General features: G+C 34.4%; 1 protein-coding gene across 16 annotated transcripts in view; it reads right to left on the minus strand.

Annotated features, from left to right (window-relative positions):
* LOC101126317 (disintegrin and metalloproteinase domain-containing protein 32) overlaps positions 1-22,892 on the minus strand; it is a 179,630-nt gene that overhangs the window by 19,301 nt on the left and 137,437 nt on the right. For 7 of the 16 annotated variants that reach the window (XR_008667910.2, XM_063709327.1, XM_063709331.1 and 4 more), the window contains 3 exons: positions 21,826-21,909; positions 13,487-13,589; positions 10,446-10,496 (listed from right to left, as the gene is read on the minus strand). Coding sequence is in view for 11 of the 16 variants with exons in the window: in XM_063709327.1 (XP_063565397.1) it covers positions 10,446-10,496; positions 13,487-13,589; positions 21,826-21,909 (238 nt within the window). In the remaining 5 variants the exon portion in view is untranslated. Of the gene's footprint in view, positions 1-10,339; positions 10,497-13,486; positions 13,590-21,825; positions 21,910-22,892 lie in introns of all 16 variants that reach the window. The other 9 variants (XR_008667909.2, XM_055348957.2, XM_063709332.1 and 6 more) reach the window with 3 other exon arrangements.

Here is a 22,892-nt window from a genome sequence, read left to right on the forward strand (position 1 = left end):
TAGAAATAAAAACCCCTGCTTTCCTCTGTTCGGGGTGCTCTCATGGCAACCAGAACTATGAGAAGCACCCTTCTGCAGAAGTAAATTTGCCTTGCTGAGAGATCCTTTGTCTCAGTGCTGGTTCTTCTTTGCGGCACTGAGCATTTGTTTCCAGCGGTTCACAACAGCTTCATTTATAACACCTATAAACTGGAAATAACCCAAATATTCATCAACAGATAAATAGATTTTAAAAAATTAAGGTATATTCATACAGCTGAGTAGTTCTCAGCAATAAAAAGGAACAAACTATTGACACACACAAAAGCATGTATAAATATCAAAATAATTATGGTGATGTAAATAATCCAGACAAAGTACATACAATCATATGATTTCATTTATATAAAATTCTAGAAAAGGAACTGTAAACTGTAGTGACAGAAGCAGATTAGTAGTAGTCTGGGATACCAGCCTGCAGCCTTTCCCCACCAGCACAGCCTCTCTCCACCCCCTTACCAGTACGCATGGGCACACAGAACCCTCACCACCCTGCCAGCATGCACAAATGGGGGAACCCCCACCTACCCTGCCTGCATGCACATATACATGGACCCACCACTGGCCCACCCCAGTGCTTTTGCTGGCAGCCCCCATTGGAGGGTTGTTGCCAGCAGACTGGGAATACCTTGGCCTCTCCAGTGCAACAGGGGTTTAACCTTAAGGGGACAGAGAACAAAGAAACAGGCCAGGTCCCAACCCCCCGGATAGAGCACATACCCCAGGAATACTAATTTGAGCCTTGGCCCACTGAAAGCATCCAGAAATGAAGCCAATTGCCTAAGCCTAACTTATACCACAGTGAAACCCTTAAGGTATCAGAGAATGTAAAAGCAGAAAACTCCATACAAAAGACAGCAATTTCAAAGATTAAGGGAACATCAGCCCACACAAATGAGAAAGAACCAATGCAAGAACTCTGACAACTCAAAAAGACACAGTGTCTTTTTAACACCAAACAACCACAATAGCTCTCCAGCTATTGTTCTTAACCAGACTGAAATGGCTATAATGACAGACATATAATACTAATTCTGGATAGCAAGGAAGCTCATTGACATACAGAAGGTCGAAACTCAAGCCAAGGAACACAGCAACATGGTCGAAAAGTTAAAAGATGACATAGCCATTTTAAGAGAAAAATAAACTGAACTTCTGGGAATGAGAAATTCACTACAGGAATTTCATAAAACAACTGAAAGAATTATAACAGAATAGACCATGCTGAGGAAAGAATCTCAGAGCTTGAAGACCATTTCTTTGAAACAACACAGGCAGACTAGAAAAAAGAAAAAATAATTTTTTAAATGAACAAAATATCAGAGCAATATGTGATTACGTAGAGACCAAATCTGGGACTCACTGGCATTCCTGAAACAGATGAAGAGAAAGCAAGCAAATTGGAAAACATATTGGAGAATATTTCCACAAAAATTTTCCCAACCTCACTAGAGATGTTGACATGCAAATTCAGGATATTCAGGGAACCTCTGTGAGATACCATACAAGATGACCATCCCCAAGACACATAGTCATCAGATTCTCCAAAGGCAATGTGAAAGAATAAATCTTAAAGGCAGCTTGGGAGAAGGGGCAGGTCACCTACAAAGGGAACCCCAACAGGCTGGCAGCAGAATTTTCTGCAGAAACCTTAGAAGTCTGAAGAGATTGGGGACCTATATTCAGCATCCTTAAAGAAAGGAAATTTCAACCAAAAACTGTATATCCAGCCAAACTAAGCTTCATAAGCAGAGGAAAAATAAAATCTTTTTCAAACAAGTCAATGCTAAGGGAATTTGTTACCACCACACCTACCTTATAACAGGTCCTTAAGGGAAAGCAAAACATGGAAAGGGAAGAGCATTACCTGCCACCACAAAATCATACTTGCATGCGTAGCCCCCCAACACTATTAAGCAAATATCTAATCAAATCTATATAACAACCAGCTACCTGCCACCACAAAATCATACTTACATGCATAGCCCTGACACTATAAAGCAAATATATAATCAAATCTACTTAATAACCAGCTACCTGCCACCACAAATTATACTTACACGCATAGCCCCCTGACACTATAAAGCAAATATATAATCAAATCTACATAACAACCAGCTAACACATGATGACAGGATCAAATCTGCACATAACAATATTAACGTTTAATGTAAATGGGACAAATGCCCCACTTAAAGACACAGAGTGGCAAAGTGTATAAAGAAGCAAGATCCAACTACATGCTGTCTTCAAAAGACCATCTCACCTGCAATGACACCCATAAGCTCAATGTAAAGGGAAGGAGAAAGATCCATCAAGCAAACAAAGTATAAAAAAGAGCAGAAGTTGCTTTCTTATTTAAGATAAAACAAACTTTAAACCAAAAACAATAAAAAAGGACAAAGAAGAGCATTACATAATGATAAAGGGTTCAATTCAACAAGAAGACTTAATGATCCTAAATATATATGGGCCCAACAGTGTAACACCTGGATTCATAAAACAAGTTCCTAGAGACCTACGAAGAGATGTTGAGAACCACACAATAATAGTGTGGGAGACTACTTCAGTGGGAGACTTCAACACCCCCTGAAAGTGTTATGCAGATCATTGAGGCAGAAAACTAACAAAGGTATTTGGGACCTAAACGTGGCACTTGACAAAGTAGACCTAACAGACATCTACAAAATACTCCACCCAACAACACCACAATATAAATTCTTCACATCAGCACATACCAATCATACCAATCACACTCTCAGACCACAGTGCAATAAAAACAGAAATCAATGCCAAGAAATTTCAAAACCATACAATCACGTAGAAATTAAACAATCTGCTCCTGAATGACTTTTTGGTAAATAATGAAATTAAGGCAGAAAATTATTTGAAACTAATATAAACAAACATATAACAGAAACTCTGGGACACAGCTAAAGTACTGTTAAGAGGAAAGTTTATTGTGCTAAATGCATACATCAAAAAGTTAGAAAGATCGCAGGTTAACAACCTAACATCGCACCTAGAAGACCTAGAAAAACAAGAGCAAACCAACCCCAAAGCTAGAAGAAAATAAATAGCAAAATCCAAACTGAACTGAATGAAATTGAGACACAATAATCCAGGAAAAAGATCAATAAAACCGAAAGTTTCTTTTTTAAGGAACAAATAAGATTGATAGACCACTAGCTAGATTAATTTAAAAAGAGATGATCCAAATAACCACACTAAGAAATGACCAAAGTGACATTACCTCTGACCCCACAGAAATTTTTAAAAATCTTCAGAAACTATTACAAACACCTCTATACACACAAACTAGAAAACCTAGAAGAAATAGATGAATACCTAGAAACACACAACCTACCATGATTGAACCATGAAGAAACTGAAACCTTACACAGATCAGTTACAAGTATTATGCTCACTACCTGGGGGATGAAATCATTTATATACCAAACCCCAGTGACACACAATTTAACCCTGTAACAAACATGCACATGTACCCCCTGAACCTAAATTAAAATTTGAAAAAGAAAAACAAAGTGGTAATCTGGGGATAGACAGGAAATGGGAGGGAAAGGCTAAGGAAGGGAATTACAAAGGGAAATAAGAAATTTCTTGAGGGTTACGGATACCTTTATCATCTTGATTATGTCGATGGTTTAATGGGTGTTACTTTTCAAATTATCAAAACATCAAATTATACACTGAAAATATGTGTAAATTATTGTATATCAACTATATATCAATAAAATAATAGATTTAAAAGAGAGCAAACTATTGATACACATAATAACATGGATGGATTTCAAACATATTAGCTATGGTATAGAAACCAGACTGGAAAGACTGCATAATGTATTAATCCATTTATACAAAGTTCTGATGGGCAAAACTGTAGAAACAGAAAACGGATCCACCAGTGCCCAGAGCTCGAGTGGGGTGAGACAAAATTTTCTGGATGACAGAACTGCTCTATATTTTATTGAGCTAGTGGTATGTGTATATATTTGCTAAACTCATAACACTGCACACACTAAAAAATAATGAATTTCATGATATGTAAATTATACCCCAGTTTTTAAAACCCTATTCCAATCGCAAAAGAAAAACAATGAAAAGGAAGAAAAGAAGATGAAGAAAAAGGAGGAAATAGAGAACAACCACCACCACAACCATGGAGGCTAGAATGGGGACACTGAAGTACAGGAAGTTCAGAAGGAGAAAAAAAGGCAGAATGGAGACGTCAATTATTGCAGAGATAAGGGCTGAAAATTTTCATAACTTATAGAAAAATAAAGTTTAAGCATAAAGATAAAAAATGAATTGATTAGACTGATAGCAGACATCCCATGAACGGTGCATGCTAAAATTCAAAGGCATATCCTTAAAAGGCTTACAAAAATAACTGTTCACCTAAAGTTCCATACCCATATAACCTATAATTAATATTGAACATAAAGCAAAAAAATTCAGTAATAACCATCAAACAGATCATTACACGTAGAACATCACTGTAATGTACTTCCTCCAGAATAAAATGGAACCTACAGCAAATATATGCAAACTGAATAAATAGAAGAAATGGGTAAATTCCAAGAAAGATACAACATATCAGGACTGAATCATAAACAGAACACCTCACCAAGCCTGGTGCCTCACACACAACCCCAGCACTTTGCAAAGCCAAGATGGGCAGATCACTTGAGGCCAGGAGTTTGAGACCAGCCTGGCCAACATGGTGAAACTCCATCTGTATTAAAAATTAAAAAAAAATAGCCAGGCATGGTGGGGCGCACCTGTTGTCCCAGCTACTCTGGAGGCTGAGGCCCAAGAATCACTTGAACATGGGAGGGGGAAGTTGCAGTGAGCCTAAAACACTACTGCACTCCAGCCTGGGCGACAGAGCAAGAGAAAAAGAAAGGATGGAAAGAAAGAAAGAGAGAAGGAGAGAGAGGGAGTGAAAGAGAGAGAGGGAGAAAGAGGGGAAGAGAGAAAGAGGGGAAGGGAGGGAGGGATGGAGGGAAGGAGGAAGGTAGGAAGGGAAGGGAACATCTGAACATATCAAGTAAGAAGTAGAAGATTGCAGGAATAATCAAAAACTCCCAACTACAAAAGGCCCTGAATAGCCAAACAATCCTGAGAAAAAAGAGTAAAGCTGGAAGAATTGTACTACCAGACTCAAAATATACTACAAAGCTGAGAAACCAAAACAGCATGATATTGGCATGAAAACAGACACTTACACTAATGGAACAGAATAGAGTACCCAGAAATTAATCCACATATCTACAGCCAATTGAATTTTGACAAGGTGCCAAGAATATTCATTGGAGAAAGGGCAGTCTCTTCATTAAATAGCCCTGGGGAAAACTGGATATCCACATGCATAGGAATGAAACTGGACCCCTACCTCTCAATCTATACCAGAAAAAAAAAAAACTCATAATGGATCAAAGTCCTACATATAAAATCCAAAATAATGAAACTCACAGAAGAAAACATAGGGGAAATGATCAGGACATTGGCCTGGGAAAAGATTTTATAAATAAGACTTCAAAAGCACAGGTGACAAAAGCAAAAATAAACAAATGGGATTATATCAAATTAAAAAGTGTCTGCACAGCAAAAGAAACAATCAGCATAGTGAAAAGACAACCTACAGAATATGAGAATATATTTGAAAACTGCTGGATTAATACCAAGAATATACAATGATTTCAACTATCTCAACAGGAAAAAAGCAAACAATTAGATTTAAAAATGGGCAGATAAACTCAACAGACATTTCTCAAAAGGAGACACACAAATGGCCAACAAATATGAGAAAAAATGTTCAACATCACTAATAATCATAGAAATGCAAATCAAAACCACAATGAGGTAATCTCGCACCCCAGTTAGTATGGCTTTTATCAAAAAGACAAAAAAAAAATAACAAATGCTGGCAAGAATGCAGAGAAATGGGACACTGTTGATGGGAATATAAACTAGGATAGCTACTATGGAGAACAGCAGGGCAGCTCCTCAAAAAACAACAAATGCAACTACCATATGAACCAGCAATCACACCACTGGGTATTTATCCAAAGGAAAGGAAACCATTGTATCGAAGAGACATTTGCACTGCCATGTCTACTGCAGCACTATTTATAACAGTCAAGATACGGAATCAACCTGTTTCCAACAACAGATGGATAAAGAAAATGTGGTGTAGATACACAATGGAATACCATTTAGCCACGAAAATAAAATCCTGTCATTCACCACAACACAGATGGAACTGAAGTATGTTGTTAAGTGAAATAAGCCAGGAACAGAAACTTAAACACTGCGTGTTCTCACTTATATGTGGAAGCTAAAAAAAAGTTGATCTCAGAAGTAAAATGTAGAATAGAAGATACCAGAGGCTGTGAAGTTTAAGGGGAAGGGAGGGATAAGGAAAGATTTGCTAAAGTCTACAAAGTTACAGTGAGATATGAGAAAAAAGTTCTAATTCTTTATATCACTGTAGGATGACTATAGTTAACAATAATATATAGTTTCAAATAGCTAGAAGGAGGATACTGACTCCTCCCAATACAAAGAAATGATAAATATTTGAGATGATATATCTGCTAATTACCTTGATCTGATCACTATACATTACATATACTGAAACATCCCTGTGTGCCCCATGGATATGTACAATTGTTATTTGGAAAATTTAAAAATATATGAAAAAATAAAACTTGCAATTAAAAAAAAATCTCCCAACAAAGAAAAAAACAGAACCAGATGGTTTCACTGGTAAATTCTACCAAACTTTTATAATAGAATTAATACTAATCCTTCTCAGACTCCTCCAAAAAACTGAAGAGTAGGGAACACTTTCAAACACATTTTATAAGGCCAGAAATACTCTGATACCAAAGTTAGACAAGGACATTACAAGAAAAGAAAATAATAGGCCAATATCCTTGATTAATATAGATGTAAAAATCCTCAACAAAATACTAGTGAACTGACTTTAACAGAACATTATAAGGATACACCATGATCAAGTGGGATTTATATTTGTGAGGCAAGGATGGCTGAAAATACACTCAACAGATACAGGAAACAAAATTCAACATATTTAATTAAAACTAGCAACAGTTTGTCATAGAAGAAATATACCTCAACATAACAAAAGCCGTGTATTACAAGCCCACAGCTACATTAAACTTAACAGTGAAAAGCTATCAATAAAAGTTTTGGCCTAAGATCAAGAATAAAACAAGAAGCCCCTCTCACCATTTCTATTCAACATAATACTAGAAGGCCTAGCCACAGGAATTAGACAAGAAGTAAGAAAAAAAGGGCATCCAAATTGAATAGGAAGAAGTTGTCTCTGTTTTCAGATGACATGACCTTATATGTAAAAAACTTGACATTTGCTAAGGGAGTAGATCTTAAGTGTTCTCACTACATACACAAAAAGAGGTAATTATATGAGGTGATGGATGTGTTAATTACAGGAATTGTGATAATCATTTTACAGCATATACATATATCAGGAAAATCATCAATTTTTATTTGTCAATCATACCACAATAAATCTAAGGGAAAAAAGATAATTGAACCTAGAATGAAAAAGTAGGATTCCAACAGGAATTATGATTGTGGTGTTGGTACGAATCACATGATAAAATGTGGTAATACTATACACACACATAAATGAATGCATACAACACTAGCAAATCTGAATAAGATTTTTAGTTGTATTAAAAGTATTGTACCAATACCATTATACTGGCTGTGGAAATGCAGTGTTCATGTAAGATGTTATCAATGGAAAAAGCTAGGCAAAGTGTACATGACAGCCCTGTGCAATTTTTGCAACTTTTTGTCTTTAAATTATTTCAAAACAAAACAATTTTTAGAAAAGGAATGGTGAGTAAGACTGGGAAATATACTGGAAAATCCTAGTATTCACTGACTAAACACAAAGATGATAATAACAAAAATAACACTGACTTATTTGGGAGAAATTTGAAAGTCAAATGACAAACATTGAAAATGGAAGGAGTTAAATGACTGAAGTCCTTGGGTTATTTCCAAGAAGACTATATGTAATGATTAAATTTAGACATTATATAACACTAACTACAAATACTAAAATTTAAAGAAAATCACTAAAACAAAAACAGAATACAAAAATGTCCAGAGTTAAAGAAAAAAAAAGAGAACAGAAAAATGAAACCATTCGAGAGCAGCCGCTGACATGGAGAAACCCCGTCTCTACTAAAAATACAAAAAATTAGCCAGGCGTGGTGGTGCACGCCTGTAATACCAGCTGCTGGGGAGGCTGGGGCAGGAGAATCACTTGAAACCGGGGAGCTAAGGTTGCAGTGAGCCAAGATCACGCCTCTGCACTCCAGCCTGGGCAACAAGAGCAAAGCTTCGTCTCAAAAAAGAAAGAAAAATGAAACCAAGAAAATAGATGATAGAAAAAGAAAAAAAAAACAAAAAACATGGTAAATAGGAAAAAAATAGGATGGCAAATTTCAGCCTAAACATATGTCATCATGGATTAAGCATATGAGCATAACGAACTCCATTAGTGCAGTTCATATAAAGGCTGTTTATAAGACACCAGCTAAATGCAAAGACTGATTGAGAAAAAAACGAAAAAAGATGTACCAGGTAAACGTCATTTTTAAAGAGAAAGTTGATATAGCAATCTAAAACAGTGAAAATTGTATTTAAGATATTATTAGTAATGATTAAAGGAAAATACATCAAGAACATTTAACTAAAATAAACATTATGCATTTAGTCACTGCCTCAGAATATCTGAAGCGAAAATTTCAACAATCAGAGGGAAAGCTACAACCCACTGAAAATTTTACTTTGCCTCTCACAGAAGACAAAGTATCAAACAGACAGGAAAAAAACCCAGTATGTATAAAAATGATTTGAAACAACACAATTAAAAAGTTTGTCCTAAAAACATTGGAGGACACATATCAAGCTTACACATTTATAAAAATTCACTTCATTTTTTGTTCCAACATTTAAGAGAATCACATAGACAAGTTTCTCAAAATAAGCTAATAAAATTAGAAAATTATTTTTAAAACAATGAAAATAAATCATATAATTGAAAACTAAAGACTACAATTGATTCATTATTTAAACAAGAAATCCTGCTAGATTTTTCAAATTTTTTTAACTGAATGTCGACTATCATTTAAAAACTGGAGAGTATAAAGAAAATGATATATATAAGGAGAAGGTTTTTGCTATTAAAGTATTTCTTACTTTAGAAAATAAGAAGGGTTGGAAATTAATAAAGAAAGCATTAAAATCAAGAAATCTAGAGTTACAACAGAGCAAAGGTAAAAAGACCAGAAAGGAGGAAAAAGAGCAAAACTTGATATAAAAAACAATAGAAATAGAGACCACAATGAAACCAAAAGTTATATGTTTCAAATTACTAACAATATAAAAACACCTCTGAGCAGACTGCTCACGAAAAAGAAAAAAAAAAGACAAAACAAACAAACCAAAATTGAAAAAGAAATGCATCTGCAGAGAAAGTATAGCTATTTAAAATTATACATAAAACAATACTAGGTAGGTTATGGGATATGGATAATGCCACGTGTATTAAAAACATGTAAGATACACAAACATTCAGTGTAGACATCCTCTACAGGGAGGGAAGGGGATCATACCAGAAGGAATTGCAGCTGCAAATACAATGGCTTATTTTATAAGAGAAACAAGAAAAATATTAACATCTGTTTATTTCCCATGATGGGCAAGAGGATGTTTGTCATGTTGTTCTCTGTCTTAGTGTTTGAATTATTTCTTGAAAAATAAAAATGTAATAATCTAAATTACAAATTTCCCTTCTGAAAATTTAACCCAAAGAATATTTTTAAAATTATTTCTTATATGAGCCAGCAATGTGAATTAAAATTTTAGTCTGTAGTAAGACCCCGAAATCTGCATTTTTAATAAATACTTCTGTTGTAGATGATACAGATCATCCCCTTTGATAAGAAAAGAACAGATATTACACATTTGACTTCTTCCTCTCTCAACTAGCATTTCAATGACTTTGGCAAACTATGTAAATTACACTTCCAAATCTCTGTGTCTTAAAAATCGGTATTCACAGCTACCTCATAAAATTAAATGACATATTGATGTAATATTCAAAATCCCAGTGATATGTGAAGTATTGCTGCTGCTCGTGATATTGTCTTACATATAACTAGATTCAAATGGTACTAATATTTAACTTCAGAACACAAATGCAATTTACTCGCTACTTGGGAATTCCTCTTCCTTGGCGAACCACTTTTTCAACTGTTTCCTTGCCAAAACTATTGTGGTTGTTACAATGAGAATAGGAAGAGCAATGAGGAAACCTAGAAGCCAGGTGTTTTCAGTCTTCCCAGATGCTCTTTCCATGATTGAACCTAAAAACAGAAATACAAAAAAAAAACAAAATAAAAAAATTAAACTATCTACTTTTACTTTCAAGTTGCAACACATTCATTAAAATGTTCTGAATTTGTATTGTTATTCAAGGAACATGGAAAAAATCATTATAGAATTGTAATCATAATCCTTGGGGCTTTCTCTACAACGTTTCATTCTAAAAGCATGGAAACCAAGTTTTGGAAAGTTCAAAAGTATTCAAGTCTCACAGCAGCTACAGCAAAATCTCACTATAACCCTCTAAGTAGGGACAAAAAAATTCAATGATATACAACGTGGGATTGTGTAATTGCATGGTTATCCAAAAATGCACTCTTACAAGGTGCATTATCAAAGGAATTCAGTGTATTTGTGTATATCTTATTTTTCTTTGGTAGATTGTTGGCTTTTGGCCTTGGGGATCATGTTTGTAAATGGGGTCATTGCAATACTACTAAAAGGGCAGTGGCATAAAAATTAGAAGAATTGATTCCTAATCCTAATTCTGTCCCTTGCTATCACTGGATACATAGACCTAAACATATTCTCTAAACTCCATGAGGAGAAGAACTTCATTTTGCTCACCGTACATCCCCAGTGTGTAGACCAGCACCTGGACCTGGCATATATTAAGAGTTCAGTAAACATTTTCTAACTCAATAAATGAATTAATGACAGAAATGGAAGCTGTGGGGCACAAACAGAATAATATGCCAGCATCACTTCTGTCATCTCCTAAGCAGAAATTGATGGATTTTTCTGATTTAAATGATAAACTCCTTCAGAGTAAAATCTTGTCTTCTATTTCATTTCTTCTGTAACAGAAACACAGTAACAGTACTAGACACAGAGCAAATGTCGTTTGTTTAGAGCTGAGGTCACAGGATCAGTCATAAAGCTGAGGAAGAGAGGTTGAAAATATTCTAAAAGATAAAGTCAATGATATCAGTAAAGAGAAATTTTAAAAGGTATTCAGCTTGAATTATGATATTTTAATGTTAGAAAAAAGAGCAAGACAAGATCGGGCACATTCAGGCTGGTATGGCCATAGACAATAAGGCTAAAGTCACCAAAACAGCATGGTACTGATATAAAAATAGACACAGAGACCAATGGAATGGAATAGGGAATCCAGAAATAAAGCCAAGTACGTACAGCCAACTGATCTTCAACAAAGCAAACAAAAACATAACATGGGGAAAGGACACCCTATTCAACAAATGGCACTGGGATAACTGGCAAGCCATATGTAGAAGAATTAAACTGGATCCTCATCTCTCACCTTATACAAACATCAACTCAAGAGGGATCAAAGACTTAAATTTAAGACCTGAGGCCGGGCGCGGTGGCTCACGCCTGTAATCCCAGCACTTTGGGAGGCCGAGGTGGGCGGATCACGAGGTCAGGAGATCGAGACCACGGTGAAACCCCATCTCTACTAAAAATACAAAAAATTAGCCGGGCGCAGTGGCGGGCGCCTGTAGTCCCAGCTACTCGGGAGGCTGAGGCAGGAGAATGGCGTGAACCCGGGAGGCGGAGCTTGCAGTGAGCCGAGATTGCACCACTGCACTCCAGCCTGGGCGACAGAGCGAGACTCCGTCTCAAAAAAAAAAAAAAAAAAAAAAAAAAAAAAAAAAATTTAAGACCTGAAACCATAAAAATTCTAGAATATAACATCAGAAAACTATTCTAGACATTGGCTTAGGCAAAGCGTTCATGAGCAAGAACCCAAAAACAAATGCAATAGAAACAAAGATAAATAGAAGGGACTTAATTAAATTTAAAAGCTTCTGCGAAGCAAAAGATATAATCAGCAGAGTAAACAGACAACCCACAGAGTGGGAGGAAATCTTCACAAACTATGCATCTGACAAAGAACTAATATCCAGAATCTATAAGGAACTCAAACAAATCAGCAAGAAAAAAAGGAATTCCATCAAAAAATGGGCTAAGGACATGAATAGGTAACTCTCAAAAGAAGATATACAAATGGCCAACAAACGTATGAAAAAATGCTCAACATCACTAATGATCAGGGAAATGTAAATCAAAACCACAATGCAATATCACCTTACTCCTGCAAGAATGGTCATAATTTAAAAATCAAAAAATAATAGATGTTGGCATGGATGTGCTTAAAGGGGAGCACTTTTATGTTGTTGGTGGGAATGTAAACTAGCACAGCCACTATGAAAAACAGTATGGCAATTTCTTGAAGAACCAAAAGTAGATCTACCATTTGATCCAGCAATCCCACTATTGGAAATCTACCCAGAGGAAGTCATTATATAAAAGTCATTACATAAAAAGACGCTCACACAAATGTTTATAGCAGCACAATTTGCAACTGCAAAAATATGGAACCAGCCCAAATGCCCATCAATCAGTGAGTGAATAAAGAAAGTGTGATATATATATATACACCATGGAATACTACTCAGCCATTAAAAGGAACAAAATAATAGCATTCGCAGCAACCTGGATGGAGTTTGAGACCATTATTCTAAGTGAAGTAACTCTTCACTTGAAGAATGGAAAACCAAATATCATATGTTCTCACTCATAAGTGGGAGCTAAGCTATGAGGACACAAAGGCATAAGAATGATACAATGGACTTTGGGGTATTGAGGGGAAGGATGGGAGTAGGTGAGGTATAAAAGACTACACATTGGGTACAGTATACGCTGCTCGGGTGATGGCTGCACCAAAATCTCAGAAATCACCACTAAAGAACTTATCCATGTTACCAAAATCCACCTATTCCTCAAAAACCTATTGAAATAAAAAAATTAATTGATTAGTTAATTATAAAGAAAAGAGAGCAAGATTAAGATGGCATGTTTGGTTTCCATTCCTTGAGAGAATTCTGATTACCTTTTTATTACAAATATCAGTTGCCTTGTAAGTGGAAAAATCAAACTTTGTTTTAGTGAAGATAAGCAATTTGAGAATTTTATTAAATGGGTATTTAAAGAGACAAATACTTGCCCATATCTTCCTCAGGAAATATGGAAAATCCTTTGGAACGTATTTGGCAGTTTGGAGGCTTATAGCCTGGCGAACAATGGCACTTGTTTCTGGAATCACACACCTAGGATCATTTTTAAAAATTAAATGATTGTTTTAAAATATTTTCTCAGAGAAGGTGAGCATCAAGCTTACTTTTGTACCATAATCTAGTGTAATTTTGTTTATTTAGAGCGACAGTCTCACATATCAAATGTTTGGTTTCTTAGACTACAACACAGACACACACACAAAGCAAAAAAAAAAAAGAACTATAAAGTGAGGCTCTCAATATTTGCATCAAGAAAATTTGACACCTTGAAATGTTTACCCACAAATATACGATGCAATTTCAAAAATGCATACTTAAATTCTAATGAAAATGTGACCCCTCCAGTGACATGCTGGAGCCAGCATATATGAGTCTATCTCTGAGCTATTTTCATCCATCGCTTTATATGTCTCTATTTTATGACAGTAACATACTGTTCTGGTTACTGTACCTTTGTACTATATTTTGAAAAGCTTTGTTCTTCTTTTTAAAAATTGCTTCTAATTATCTGGATTTTTTTCATCTTATATAATTTTTTTATTTTCTATTCTTTGAAAAATAACATGGAGATTCTGATAAGGATTGCATGGAATCTGTAGATAATTTTGACTATTAGGGATAGTTTAACAATATTAGTTTCTTCAATCCATGGAATATCTTTCAATTTTTTGTGTCTCTTTTAATTTTTTTCATGTTTCATAGTTTTCAGTGTACAAGTCTTTCACCTCCTTGGTTTGTTTTAAACCTAAGTATTTTATTCTTTTTGATGCTGTTGTAAATGGGATTGTTTAACTAATCTCCTTTCCTGACCGTCTGTTTTTGATGTATAAAAATGTAACTGATTTTTGAGTGTTGTTTTTGTGTCCTGCAACTTTACTGAATTCATTATTTCTTCTACTAGTTTTATGGAACCTTTATGGTTTCCTGTGTATACAATCATGGCATTTGCAAACAGAAGCTACTTTATTTCTACTTTCCCATTTGGATGCTATTTATTTCTTTTCCTTGCCTCATTGCTTCATCTAGGAATTCCAGTACTAAGTTGAATAGAAGTGCAGAGACTGAGTATCCTTGCATTGTTATAGATCTTAAAGTAAAGGCTTTCATTATTTCACCATTGAGTATAATTTTAGCTATGGACTTTTTACATGTAGGCTTTCTGCTATTCCTAACGTATTGAGTTTTTATAATAAAAGGGTGTTGGATTTTGTCAAGTGCTTTTTCTGTATCTTAATGTCATAAAGTAAATTGATCTTTCATCTTCTTAATGTGGCATACCACATTAATTGATCTGTGCATTTTGAACCATCCTTGCATCCCAGGAATAAATCCCATTTGGTCATAGTGTATGATTCTTTTAATGTACAGCAAATATAGTTTGTTAATGTCTTGCTGTAAATTTTTGCATGCATGTTTGTAGATATATTAGCCTGCAATTTTATTTTCTTGTTTAATTCTTCTGTAAATGTTTAACAGAATTCATTTGTGAAGCCCCCTAGTCCTGAGATTTTCTTCGCTAGAAAGTTTTGTTTACTGATTTAATCTCTTTATTTGTTATTGTTCTGTTCAGGCTATTTATTCTTGATTCAGTCTTGGCAGGTTGTATCATCCTAGGAATTTATAAATTTCTTCTAGGTTATCCAACGTGTTGGTGTATAAATATACACCACAGTATCTTCTTAAAAATTTTCTGTGACATCAGTTGTAATATCTGCTCCTTCATTTCTGATTTTGAGTCTTATTTCTTTTTTTCTCGCTATTTTACCTAAGAGTTTGTCCTTTTTTTTATCTTTTCAAAAACTCAACTCTTAATTTCCTTGATTTTGTCTATTATTTTTCTATTCTCTATCTTATTTGTGCTCTAATCTTCATAACTTCCTACTGCAAACTTGGGGTTTGTTTGTTCAATTTTTTTCTAGTTTCTTGAGGTGTAAAGTTAGAATGTTTATTTGAAATCTTTATTCTTTTTAATGTAAGAATTTATCACTATAAATTTCCCTTTAGTACTGTTTTTGCCACATCCCTTTTTTTTTTCATTTTTTGTTTGTCTTGAGATATTTTCTAATTTCCGTTTTGATTTGTTGTTTAGCCCAATGGTTGTTCAATCATGTGTTATTTAATTTTCATGTATTTTTTAAGTTTTCCCACTTTCTTTTAATATTAACTTCTAGCTTCAATCTAGTGTGGTCAGAAAATATACTTGGAGTGATGTCAGTCTTCTTAAATTTGTTAAGACTTGTCTCGTGACTTAATATGTGGTCAGCAATTCTGAGCAAAAAGAACAAAGCCAAATGCATAACATTATCTGACTTCAAGTTATACTACAGAGCTATATAACCAAATCACCATGGTACTGGCATAAAATCAAACACATAGACCAATGGAACAGAATAAAGAATCCGGCTACAAATACATGCATTTACAGCAATTCATTTTCAACAAAGGCACCAAGAATGTACAACAGAGAAAGAACAGTCTCTTCAATAGATGGTGCTGGAAAAATTCGATAACCATATGCAGAAGAATAAAACTTGATCATTATCTTTCACTGTGTACAAAAATAAAATCAAAATGTATTCAAGACTTAAATCTGAGAACCAAAACTATAAAATTACCAGGAGAAAATGTAGGAAAATAGTTCTAAGACACTGATTATGTAATTATTTTTTGGATATAACCTCAAAAGCACAGGAAACATAAGCAAAAATAAACAAATGGGATTACACCGAGCTAAAAAGCTTCTACACAGCAAAAGAAGCAATCAACAAAGTGAAGAGACAACCCACAGAATAAAAGAAAATATTTCCAAACTATCCATCTGACAAGGGACTGACAATCAGAATATATAAGGAGCTCAAATAACTCAATAGAAAAAAACTCCACAAATTATATGATTAAAAAAACGGGCAAAAGATCTGAATAGACATTTCTCAAAATAAAACAAACAAATGGCCAACAGGTATATGAAAAAATGTTCAACATCACTAATTATGAGAGAGATGCAAATCAAAATTATGAGATATAATCTTAATCCAGTTAAAATGGCTTATAAAAGCCATTTTTTGTAACAAAAAGACCATCTTTTTTATAACAAAAAGATGGAACAGCCAATGCTGGCGAGGCTGTGGAGAAAAGGAAAGACTCACACACTATAGGTGGGAATGTAAATTAGTACAGCCACTATAAAAAATTGTGTGGAGATTCCTCAAAAAAACTAAAAATAGAACTACTATATGACCCAGCAATTCTACTACTGAGTAAATAACCAAAAGAATGGAAATCAATACTTCAAAATGCTGTCTGCACTCCCATGTTTATTGTAGCACTATTCACAATAGCCAAAATATAGAATCAATGTAAGCGTCCATGAATAGATGAATAAAGAAAATGTGAGATACATACACAACGTAAAACATAGGCTATAAAAATAATGAAATCCCATCACTCATAGCAACATGGATGGAACTGGAAGTTATTATGTTAAATGAAATAGGCTAAGCACAGAAAGATAAATATCACATGTTCTCACTCTTATGTGGAAGCTAAAAAAGTGGATTCATGAAGATGCAGAGTAGGTGGGTGGTTACCAGAGGCCAGAATGTGTAATGGGAGGAAAGGATGAAGAGAGGTTGATTAATAGGTACAAATATCCAGTTTGAAAGAAGAAGTAAGACCAAGTGTTTGACAGATCAGTAGGATGACCAGAGTTTAAAATAACCTATTGTATATTTCAAAAATAGCTAGAAAAATAAATTCAAATGTTTTAGCATAAAGACAAATATGTAAAGTGATGGATATCTTAATTATACTGATTTGATTTTTATGAATTATATGAATGTATTATCATTTATACCCCCACAACAGGTACAACTACTGCCAATAAAAAATAAAACTAAAATAAATAAATAAAACAATTATACTTCATATGCTGAAAGCTCTAATGGATAAAGTAGACTACATGTAAGAACAGATGGGCAGTGTAGGCAGACAGATAAAAATTCTAAGAAAGAATCAAAAAGAAGTACTAGAGATCAAAAACACTGCAACAGAAATGAAGAATGCTTTTGATGGGCCCGTAAATAGAATAATTATGGCTGACATGAGAAAAGATCTCTGAGCTTGAGGATATCTCAATAGAAACTTCTAAAACTAAAAAGTCAAAAAAAAAAGGTTGAAAAACAGAACAGAATATCCAAGAACTGTGGCACAACTAAAAAAATGTATAACATACATGTAATGAGGATACCAAGAGAACAAAAAAGAATGAAATAGAAGAAATGTTTGAAGCAATAATAGCTGATAATTTTCCAAAATTAATGTCTCACAACAAATCACAGATCAAGCAACCCCTGCCACAAAAAAATCAGGACAAATGCCAAAAATTTATACCTAGACATAATAACTTTCAAACTACAGAAAATCAAAGATAAAGAACAAATTTGGAAAGAAGCCAGAGGGAGAAAATACCATATCTATAGAGGCACAAAGATAAAAATTATACTGGACTTCTCTTCAGCAACCATGCAAGCAAAAAGAGTGAGGAGTGAAATATTTAATCCTTTGAAATTATCTTGCAAAAATGGAAATGAAATAAAGACTCTCAAACAAGCAAAAATTGAGAGTATATATCACCAGTAGACATGCCTTTGAAATAAATGTCAGAAGAGATTCTTCAGAGAGAATGAAAATCACAAAGGTCAGCAAATGTTATTTACATAAAAAGAATAGTATTAGAGAAGGAATTAAGTGAAAGTAAACTAAAAATTTTTATTTTTCTTATTCTTAATTGATGTTACAGATAATTGTTTGCTGAGATGGGTTCACTATTAAATTCTACCAAACACTTAAGGGAGAAATTATACCAATTTTCTATAATCTCTTACAATCTCTTTCAGAAGACAGAAGCAGAGGGGATGCTTCCTCACTCATTCTATCAGGCCATCCTTACCCTAATATCAAAACCATAGAAAAATATTACAAGAAATGGAAACTACAGAAAAATGTCTGTCGATGCAAAGATGCAAAAAACTCTCACTATACATTAGTAAATCAGATTCAACAATGCATAAAAAGAATTATACACCACAAACAAGATTTATTGCAGGCATGTAACTGGTTCAACATTAGAAAATTAGCTGATGTACTTCATCTCACATCAATAAGCTAAAGAAGAAAAATCACATTATCATATCAATAAATACAGAAAAAGCATTTAACATTAAAAAGCCAACACTCGGGCCTGGCACAGTGGCTCATGCCTGAAATCCCAGCACTTTGGGAGGCCAAGACGGGCAGATCATGAGGTCAGGAGATCGAGACCATCCTGGCTAACATGATGAAACCCCGTCTCTACTAAAAATACAAAAAAATTATCCGGGCATGGTGGCAGGACGCCTGTAGTCCCACCTACTCGGGAGGCTGAAGCAGGAGAATGGCGTGAACCTGGGAGGCAGAGCTTGCAGTGAGCTGAGATTACGCCACTGCACTCCAGCCTGGGCAACACAGTGAGAGTCCATCTCAAAAAAAAAAAAAAAAAAGTCAACAGTCATTTGTGTTTTAAAAGCAAACTAACAGCAAACTAGGAATAGAGGGAAATTTTTTCATCTAACAAAATATCAAACAAAAAAACCTACAGTTGACATCGTACTTAATGGTGAGATATTAGATACTTTCCCAGTAAGATAAGGAGCAATGCAAGGACGTCTCCTCTCATCACTCCTATTTCAGTATCATACAGGAAGTTCTAACTAATACAATAAAATAAGAAAAAAAGTATACTGATTGGGAAGAAAGAAATAAAACTGTCTTTGTTCATATATGACATAAACACCAATTTGGAAAATCTAAAAAGAATTGAAGAACCCTTGGAACTAACAAGTGATTGTAGCATGGTTGCAATATACAAGGTTAATGCACAAAAGCCAATAATTTTCCTATACACTAGCAATGAGCAAATGAAACTTGAAATTAAAGACATAATACTATTTGCATTAGCCCCCCCAAAAAGTGAAGTACTTGGTACAAATCTAACAAAATATATATAAGATCAATATGAAGAAAACTACAAAACACTGATGAAGGAAATAAAAAAGGAATAAATAAATGAAAACATATTACATGTGAATGGATAGAAAGACTCAATATTGTCAAGATATCAGTTCTTACTAACTTGATCTATAGATGGAACACAGTCCCTGTCAAAATCCCAGCAAGGTGTTCTGTGGAAATCAACAAACTGATTCTAAAGTTTCTATGGAGGCACAAAAGATCAAGAATAGTCAAGTTACCATTGAAAGAAAAAGAACAAAGTCAGAAGACTAACACTACCCAACTTCAACATACTGTAAGTCTGTAGTAATCGAGGCAATATGATATAGGAGAAAGAATAATCAAATGGATCAATGAAATAGAATAAGGAGCCCAGAAACTGACAAACATAAGTCTAGTCAACTGATCTCTGACAAAGGAGCAAAAGCAATACAGTAGAGAAAAGAAAGACTTCAACAATTGGTACTAGCTAGACATCAAAATGCAGGAAAAAAAAAGAATCTAGACACAAACCTATCACCCTTCAAAAAGTTAATCCAGAATGGGTCATAGGCCTAAATGTAAAATGCAAAGCTAAAAAACTCCTAGAAGATAACTCAGAAAAAAAAAAAACCTGGATGACCTTGGGTATTGCATAGACTTTTTAGATACAATACCGAAGGCACAATCTATGAAAGAAATAATTAAGAAGCTGGGCCTCATAAAATTAAAACATTCTCTGTGAAAAGCACTGTCAAGAGAATAAAAAGATAAGCCACAGAATGGAAGAAAATATTTGCAAAAGACACATCAGATACGGACTGTTATTCAAAATATGAAGAGAAAACTTAAAACTCAACAAGAAAACAACTTGATTTAAAAATGGGCAAAAGACTTTAAAAGGCCCCTCACCAAAAAAAAATAGATGGAAAATAAGTATATGAAATATGGCTCACATATGTCATCAGTAAAATGCAAATTAAAACAGCAATGAAATACCACTACACACCTATTAGAATGGCCAAAATCCAAAACACTGACAACAAAAAATGTTGGCCTGGATGTGGAGCAACAAGGACTCTCATTCACTGCTGGTGGGAATGCAAACTGGTACAGCCACTTTCAAAGATGTTTTGTCAGTTCCTAACAAAACTAAGCATACTCTTACGATATGATACAGCAACCACAATCCTTGGTATTTACTCAAAATAGGTGAAAATTTATGTCCACACAAAAACCTGCAGAAGGATGTTTATAGAAACTTTATTTGTAATTACCAAACTTGGAAGCAACCAAGATGTTCTTCAGTAGATGAGTGGATAAATAACTATGGTACATTCAGACAACGGAATATTATTTAGCACTAAAAAGAAATAAGCTATCAAGCCATAGAAAAACACGGAGAAACATTAAATGCATATTACTAAGTGAAAGAAACCAATCTGAAAAGGCTACATACTATATGATTTCAATAAAATGACATTCTGGAAAAGAAAAACCTAGGAAAACAGTAATAAGATCAGTGGTTGCCAAGGGTTAGTGGAGACAGAAGGATGAACTGATAGAGCACAGAGAATTTTTAGAGTAATGAAAATACTCTCTGTATATCATAATGATGGATCTATATCATTACACATTTGTCAAAACCCATAGAATGTGAGACACTAACAGTGAATCCTAATGTAAACTGGACTTTGGGTGATAATGATATGTCCTTGTAGGTCATCAATTATAACAAACAGACCACTCTGGTGCGTGATGTTAAAATTGGGAAAGATTGTGCCTCTGTAAAATGAGTGGATATATGGAAAATCTCTGTACTTTCTACTTTCCAAAGTTTCTGTGAACCTGAAGCTCCTCTAAAAAACAAAGTCTATTTTTAAAAGTAGATAAATAAAACAATAGTTTTTCATGATCCCTGTGTATTCACAGACACAGGAATTACAGCATAATTATCTTTCCTTTGAGAACCAGGTTAATGTATTTATCAGAAAATTTAACACCCTCTGAAAAGTACCCAATTATAACAATATATATTTAGGTCATTAGCAATTTAATTCTGCTCAACATATCTTCTGTAACTAATTATGGCTGCTGAATTTAATGACTTAATTCAGCTCTCAATTGAAGCTAGATGCAACAGTCTGTCACATGGTAGTGACCCAAAAAATGTCAGTAAATTAATGAGTGATGCAAAAAAGTGTCCAAGAGATGTGATTCAGGGAAACATGTGGTTACTTACTCCATGTCCAGAACACTGTTGTGAACAAACATGTGCTGAAGCCTTAATTATCCTTGATTCTACACATTCACGATTTACACAAACCTAAAGAAAAACACATACAAAAAAAGTTCCCATGTCAGAGGGGTACAGTCATCATAACATTACAGTAAATAATTATATAATATAAAAGCATAGCCATTCAATGATACAAATTTTCCTCTAAGTACTGCTTTTGCTGCATTCCAGAAGGGTGTTTTTTTTTTTTTTTTTTTTGCAAGAAAAGACATTTGTGATTTATTTGCATTTTAAATTGATATTATTATTACTATGTTTCTTCATGTAGTTCTAAAGCAGAATAATTAAAACAATAACAAAAAGCCCAGTGTTTAAATAATAAGAGAGTTTTAGCAAACATCTAAATAAGGATATTATATTGTCTGCTTAGGCTGACATCACAAAGTACTATAGCTTAAGTGGCCTCAACAACAGTGACTTATTTTCTAACAGTTCTAGAGGCTGGAAGTCCAAGATCAAGGTGTCTGCAGGGTTGGTTTCTCCTGAGGCCTCTCTTCTAGACTTGCCTTCTCCCTATGTCCTCACATGGCCTTTCCTCTACATGCACAAGCCCCTGGTGTCTCTTTGTGTATCCAAATCTATTTTTTATAAGGATGCAAGTCAGATTGGAACAAGGCTGCAGTTTCATTTAACCTTAACTACTTCTTCTTTTTTTAATTTTTATTTCAATAGATTTTGGGGAACAGGTGGTGTTTGGTTACACGAATAAGATTTTTAGTAGTGATTTCTGAGATTTTGGTGCAGCCATCATCCTAGCAGTGCACACTGTACCCAATATGTAGCCTTTCATTCCTTACTGCCTCCCACCCTTCCCCCCAAGTCCCCAAAGTCTATTGTATCATTCTCATGCCTTTGCATCTTCAGAGATTAGCTCCCACTTGTGAGTGAGAACATATGATGTTACGTTTTCCATTCCTGAGTTACTTCACTTAGAATAATGGCTCCAACTTCATCCAGGTTGCTGTAAATGTCATTATTTTGTTCCTTTTTAAGGCTGAGTAGGATTCCAT

The sequence above is a fragment of the Gorilla gorilla genome, chromosome 7, assembly GCF_029281585.2.
Source record: "Gorilla gorilla gorilla isolate KB3781 chromosome 7, NHGRI_mGorGor1-v2.1_pri, whole genome shotgun sequence".
NCBI lineage: Eukaryota > Metazoa > Chordata > Mammalia > Primates > Hominidae > Gorilla > Gorilla gorilla.